At 33.2% G+C, this 7680-nt stretch overlaps 1 protein-coding gene across 1 annotated transcript; it reads right to left on the bottom strand.

The window, feature by feature from the left end:
• Positions 1 to 251: 251 nt before the first annotated feature.
• On the bottom strand, positions 252 to 7188 carry LOC101246176 (bifunctional TH2 protein, mitochondrial-like). The gene is made up of 6 exons (XM_010328042.4): positions 4440 to 7188; positions 4223 to 4331; positions 3068 to 3358; positions 2533 to 2947; positions 2172 to 2438; positions 252 to 1297 (listed from the first exon to the last, which is right to left on the bottom strand). Exons 1-6 carry the CDS (start codon positions 4634 to 4636, stop codon positions 885 to 887), a joined length of 1692 nt encoding a protein of 563 aa, XP_010326344.1. The 5' UTR covers positions 4637 to 7188; the 3' UTR covers positions 252 to 884.
• Positions 7189 to 7680: the final 492 nt, after the last annotated feature.

Raw genomic sequence — 7680 nt, 5'->3', positions numbered from 1 at the left:
ATCATTTATAAAAAAAATAATAAGTATACTTTGCATTTAAAAATGCAAACTTTTTTTAATAAAAAAATGTATATGAAGATTGTTTAAAATTTAGGCATCTAATTGAAATTTCGCTTTAGGCCTCCGAGTTCGTTGAGCCGCCCTGGGTGTCTCATTTATCTTGAATATTCAATGACAAAATAGTGGTAGCTCTACTTTTATAAATGACTAGAAAAACAAACTAGCTAATTTACCATATACCACAAAACCACTTTGGGGAAACAACACATCCATTGAGATAAACATTTAACAAATGAGAAAGTGATACATTCCCCATAATAATTCATTACTCCAGGGAAAAAATAATAACAAAAAACAATAGTTCAAACCAACATGTTCAGTTTACGAGTAAATAAACAAACTTGATAAACAAATGACATTTCCATGTTGCCTTAACTAAAAATATATGTGAAGCAACAATATCCTGAAAATGAGATTCCTTAATAAAATCACCTCACATTCAGGATTTACACAAAAAAAAATAAAAATCACTGTAAGCACTCCCTCAATGAGTCTCATTCTTCTCTCTCTCTTAAAAGCTTGAGAAAAGTAATCAGCCTGCTAGAAACAAGAAGCCGATGCGCTGGACTAGAGGTGAGTAGCACAAAGAAAACAAACTATAAGCCTTGGGGGCCCTATAAAAAAAAACACCCGCTAGAGTACAACTTGACACAGGCTACTAGTCCTCGACGAAAAAGTTATCAAGAACTGACAACATGGGAATCTACTTCGATTACCCACATGTTAGAGGATATATAACCTATCTAAATGCTTGTTATTTTCAGATAAACTTACCGACCCCCAGATCTCTATGACGTATGCCTCCGGCTGGGGACTTGGAAGTCTTATAATCCCAAAATGAATGCATGTATCTCATCCCAACTGGAGACAGTGTAAAGAATACCAGACATCCCCGTCCAACCAGAACAGCTACCTTCAGCGAGTTCTCTCTGTTTTGTTACCAAACCAGAGAACAAAGGAACAAAGGAAACACCAAACTGGTCGCCTAGTCTCTTGAGGCCAGCACTCATACCAATCACAATGCCCACATCTGCATTGAGCAGGCAAAGAAAGTCACCAACTGAACCTCCAACGTAAACTGTAGTATGTTTGCCATTATTCTCACAGGACTTCAGGATGTCGTTAAAGGCTTGAAGCTTGTCCATAGGAGATTCCATCTTCTTAATCATGTCACCAGTGGTAACAGATCCTTCATAAGGTAACTCATTTGAGTGCACATGTAACTCTGGTAAGGCCCCTGTTAATGGGAGAGAATATCAACCAACAGCTTAAAGTTGAAGAAATCAATACATATCTAACAGAAGAGAATTCCAGAAAACATAATTTTTTCTTTGTCCATAGGAGTATGATGGAATATCAACTCCAAATCACTCTCCCAAATGTTTACACAACCTGTTTTGCTGGATCAAGTTAAACTGACTTTTTGGATTTTGTTAGCTCCCTAGGCATATATAGATACATTGTAAAGGGATTGTCTACCTCTTACTTGTACACTTTAGTACTTCTGCGTTATAAGTTGCAATAATGCATCTTCTTGATGTTTTTCAATGAAATAAAAGAAGAGGATATCCACATTTATAGGTACACAACCTAGTTCCATTCACAAGTTCTTTTAAATCTCATTAGTGCTCACATCTGCACCATTTGATTAAAGTACAGAATACCAGGCATTATTATCCACTATCCCTGTGTGCATTTTGTACAATTTTTGGGTATGTACAAGAAAATGAATTTGATTTCCTGTTTTGATCACATTCAGCCAGCTAGTTTATTACATACTGGAGATGTTTCCATTGCTTTGTGCTCTGCAGCAAATTATTTAATGGAGTGAAAGCTATTCACTTCGGTGATCAACCTTAGAAAATTCCTATTAGTCTCTACTCGTACTTTCTCCTTCAATGAGATGCATAATCATCTTTCCCTGTGAATTCTCTATCCCTCATTGAGATCTCTTGCGTGGATTATCTTAAATTGTCATCTTTATAACGCGAGATATCCACTATTCAGCACTCAAAACTTTCATATTGGTGACTTTTCTGATATAATGCCTAATCTGAAAATATAAAACTCAATGAAGTGTATGATCAGGCGATAAGCTGAAACAAGCATACCTGAAGAAAAAGCTGATCTGATGAGATCTCCAGACCAGCAATATGACAGTATATGAACATCAGCATGCATGTTTTCACGTCCCAAAATTTCTTGTAAAACATTTTTGCAACCGTTTTGGAAGACGAGGTGCTCCCCAACCCGTTTTATGTCTTCCTGACTCAACCCTCTTAATACACCAGAATGAACCACCATATCATTTGCTCTACTTTCAAAATCAGATAGCTGCACTAGTGCTTTACACAGACCCTCATAATCAAACCTCCCAACTGCGATAAATTGGAGATGTCTTAGGGCTTCTCATTGCCGTAATATTATGCTAAAAAGAGGCATCTACAAAAAGAATAGATGAAGACTACATACCTGTTTCACTAGGCCTGATGCTTTCTATGCATTGCTCATATTCCTCAATATACTTGCTGGAAAGATTGCTCCAAGTAGTCCGAAGATCAGCTGCAGAAATATGAACATATGGGGATTCACAATCTTCCAGGTCAGTCTTTGCTGCTGCAATGATAGCAACATCTGCCAAAAGAGCAGAGGAATCAACAGCACTGCAGGTCATGTCAAAATCACAAAACAGAGTAAGATTGCATTCTGCTGGCTCTTGGACTTGAGAAATGGGGGTTATAGTGGATTGAGTAATTGACTGAGAAGCAATGAATTCCAATTCAAGTTTCATAGCTTGGTGATATAGCTTTTCCACAACATCAAGTTCCTCGCCAGTCAAGGTAACGCTTAGTTTATCCAGCAAGTCCTCAATCCTTGAAGCATTTGCCTAAGTACAAAATCATTACAAGAGAGCAGTTAGACGAATTCCAACTAGAGTTACCTGCCATTTGGTTAAGAAAACCCTATAAAAACAAAAAATAATGCACTCCTTAAGAATCAAACACACCTCAAAACTTTCTGAACATAGACAGTCGATCCATCTCTCATAGATGTTATTGCTCTCTTCACGGACTAGAACAGACTTAATCTCCTTGCTAAGAAAGCTGTAAAGCCTCATACAGGGTGCAATTGCACTAAGTGCATAGGCAGCAAGTCTCGTCTTCTCAAAAGGAGTCACAATTTTACCACGACCTTTCTCCCCTTCAACTTTTCCTGCTGCTGTGGCCAGCAAAAAGTCAGTGTATCTAACTGTGGCACTGTCACAGGTGCTAACTTCTGGAAGTTCAAAGCCCCATTCCTGCATTATGATATATCCTTAAAAACTGAAGATGGACATTACCAATAAATAATACTGACAGTATGGACTACAGACAGCTCTACAACAAGCTGATATGATTAATGCAAGAACAGTTGCTTTTTAGACTTTATCCATTCTTCGGAAAAAAATCAAAACATTTTGAAGAGGTTCCAATAAGTGTACAACAACCCATCAAACCACTGGACTCTCATTTTTCTTCTATTTGTCATATTTCACTTCACATCTTATGAACACGTAAAAGAGTGAGCTTCTAACCCTAAAAAAATCTTCTAGTAGTACCCCCAAAATTAGCACCAAGAGATAAACTACTAGATCAACAGTTTATCCGTCAAAATTCATGTATTCAATTAAACTACTGAAAAACAAGTTCCTAAATGAGAAAGATGTCTGATTGTCTCCTTTCCGCCCACCTCCATCCCCAAAATCCCCATCCCACCACCACATCCTTCCCCCTCTCCTCCCTCCATAGTGTTTGAATAGATTATATACAAATGTTTTTGGGACAATATGTTATGCTTACTTAGCAAACACTAGAAAATAGTAAGAAACCATTTATTTTTAAAAAAAACATGTTCCTTAATACCAAACAAGCCTATGCCTCTATTCCAGATCTCACACTAACCCAACATAAAACTACAATACAAATCTCTAACAAGACCAATAAGTTTATATAGCAATCAACACTTGAGCCTTAATCCTAATAAGATCATCATTTACTAAGTGTTAATCTCAACTAGTTGGTACCATCATTTGCTTTCATCCTATGTTGGTGTATGAATTTCAATATGAGCAAGAGAAATTAACCAGATAGGGGAAATTTTTATGCATAGGTGTGTAACTTACCCGAACAAGATCATCTTGATCTTTAAGCTTCCTTAACACACGCTTTCTCATTACACCAATAGCTTCCTTATCTTCATCATCATCAGCATAATCCTCCGCCAGCTCATATCTATAATCAATGAACATATTCCATAGAAATCAGCAACCAGAATTTCCCTTCAATACCAAATTAATAAATAGCTATATAATAAAGTGAGGGAGGAAAAGGGGGTCTTACGCGTGAGCAAAAGCTTGAAGAAAGTAGACATCTTGAGAGATACAGTGAAGAAATGATTTTGAATCTAAAGTCCCAGATGCCAAACAAACGATAAAAGGAGTATAAAGAGCACACAAAGATTCGTTTTTGAACTTGACCCAAAACCTCTTTGCTATCCCACCATCATATGGGGTTGCTTGAAATCCTTCCATTATCATCTCCAACTAATCAAACTAATCTGAGGTTGTCACAACAAGTAAGAGCAGCAATATCAAGATTGGCAACTTTGTTTGAAAAAAGACGAAAAGGGTGTGTGGTAGACGTGAGAAAGGGTCGATTTTTCTTATAGATTTGGTGTAAAAGGGAGAAATGGGGAGGGAATGCGCGTTTGTTTGTGAGAAGACTAAGTTTTAGTTGTTCACAGGTCGTCTCTGACCAAAGAAAGATAAAAAGATGATGAAAGAAGGAAGAAGAAGAGGATCAGGAAGGAATCAAAGAGTTGAATGGAGGTTGTGGGGATGTAAAAGGGGCCGCTAAATGCGGTGGTGGCAACGAAGCAAGCAACTTGCAGGTACACCATACGGAATTGTCCTACTCTCTACTTTTTTTGAATTTTTATTCTTATTTTCGGAGTTCATAGGTTATTTGGATTGATGTTCTCAATAAAATTTTATCGCTCGATTAAAATAAAGGAAACTGTAGTAACCATTTAGCCTATTTAGATATTATAGTTACGATTTAAGAAAAATATAATTTACCGTTGTAGTTTCCTCAATTCTTATTAATCGTCTAATTATAAATTTAGGATTTGTATAATTTGGTTTCGGATTTATAAATTCAGAATTTTGTATATGTTTACCTTAGTTATTTTTATATGATTTACGAAAAATTCATATTTATTATTTATATATTGGCAAGCGAAATATACAAGTTCGTTTTGGAAAATTCATAAATATATAATTTGTATATATTTATCATATTTATATTTTTGCAAGTGAAATATACAAACAAGCAGATTATACAAATTGCAATATCTATAACGAATAAAAATATAGCTATAAGGCACAATTATCAAAATTGTAGATATATAACTTTATTATATTTATTATTTTAAAAATATTATTCTAAAATAAAATAATTTTATCATTGCACCACAATTCATAATGTTCTATCCACCTCTGCCCCCTTCTTCCTTGTGAATCCAACTTATTACTATCACATTCTTTTTATCATACAATTAATAATAGTAGATTTTGTTAATATCACAGGTCAAAACATATGAATAGTAATATTTAAGTCTATGAAATGGTCAAAAATTGAAACTTGACTTTTGTTTTTGAATGGAGTTGAACGATATAATTTTTATTAGTTTGATATTTTATTTACAAATTATTCAATAAATTGATTGATTGATATTACAAAATTGACTAATATTAATATCGTCTACCTATAATAATAGATAAATCAAATGTTTGAATGGATTAAATTACTGTGATTCTTTTCTCACACAATCTCATTATAAAGTGCTTATTAATTATATTGTAAATCTCAAAAGCCAAAACAAAAATAAATAGTATTATGTTAGAGTTGACCAAATTACTATTGATTCTTTTTTCACACAATTAGATTACTTATTTAAGTGTTCATTATTAAATATGTGGAGAAGGCTATAACTATTAGATATAGGACAAAAATGACATCTTTGATAGCAAATTAGCTTAATAATGTTTGTATTTAGAGTCGTTAAAATGAGTTATGTCATCAAATTGGCTTAGCTCATGGGGCCAACTTAATTTAATTCAACTTGTTATAATTGAGATAAAGTTAGAATAATATTTTTCAAGTCTATTTAAAATTAGGGTCTATAAGTTAGGCCAAAATAAATCTTTGGTTCTGGAGGCTTCATCGAAGTTGGGTCAGGATTGATCCATGGCTAAATATATTAATTAATTGAATTAAAATAACTCAAAAAAAATTAAGGCGTTATTGTTTTTTAGTTTACAAGTTTGTTTTTTTCAAAAATTATTTATTAATAAAAAAATTTTGCTAGATTTTTATCTAGAATTATTGAAGCAGCATTATTATTTGTCATATTTGATAAAAAGATCTTTTCATTTTCATGATATATTTTACATATTAAATTATAATTAGAAGCACCACTAATCATATGTAATGTATGCTATGATTGTAACTATTATGTACTTTCATATTATTTTGTTACACATGTTAAAAACTTAATATATGACCAAACTCATAAATAGATCTCTAAATTTGTTAGCTTTTTTTTCTCAGGTATCGCAACTACGTCATTTTTCCTATTGAATCATTGAATCACTCATAATTTGTTCCTTTTAAACACTGTTGGTTGATTTTGATTGGCCTTTTTATTGTAAATGTCTTCAATTGTGTTCGTATTATAATGATTTTGATTGAAGGAATGAAGACAAATTATGTGTTGGTCTCAATTGTTTTCTAATTTGTTCAAATGACTTGAAGTAAAACACAATCTTTCTCGAACATTTTCATTATCAATTGAACTAATGAGTTCTGGAACAACATATGTATCCTCTATCAATACCCCTCACAAAATCTGGTTACCTATCAGCCAATGGTGTTTAAAAGGAATAAATTATGGGTGGTTCAATGATTCAATACGAAAATAACATAGTTGAGATATCTGAGAGGAATAACCCAACAAGTCCAAAGATCCATTTATGTATTTAGCCTTAATATATTGACATAAATTCAAGTTTGATTTAGATTGAAAAGAAAAAAAATATTATTTCATCCTTTTAGTTCTGGATTGGGTTAACCATTTCAAGGTCCTTTCAAACGAAGAATCGATTCATTCTAGCCCATCAAATTTCTTAGCGTACTGGCTTAGACTGAACTAATCTATTTTGACAACTCCACTCATATCCCATTAACAAACTTCTAAGTCTAAATGTATCCCTATGTATAAACCTATTATTTCTGTAGTTGAGATGGACTTCATCTTGAATAAAAAAAGAAAGAGTACCTCACTTACATCTTATATATTTTGTCTCTCTTTTTTTTTTAAAAAAATATGCATAATCATTTTCGGAAGTTTTCATCTTTTTGCTCCTAAGAGATAGAGGATGTTTACTATCTGAGCAATCCCTCTTGTTATTTTCTTTAGGGGTATACATAAGTCAGTTCGATTTTATAGCTAAAAATATTATTTATAATCTACTTAGTTAATAATTTTTTAGTTACTTTATAGTTTTCAATAGTTATATAT

The sequence above is a fragment of the Solanum lycopersicum genome, chromosome 9, assembly GCF_036512215.1.
Source record: "Solanum lycopersicum chromosome 9, SLM_r2.1".
Lineage (NCBI taxonomy): Eukaryota > Viridiplantae > Streptophyta > Magnoliopsida > Solanales > Solanaceae > Solanum > Solanum lycopersicum.
Note: the sequence above shows the minus strand (reverse complement) of the source record. Positions and strands in the feature narration are given on the sequence as shown.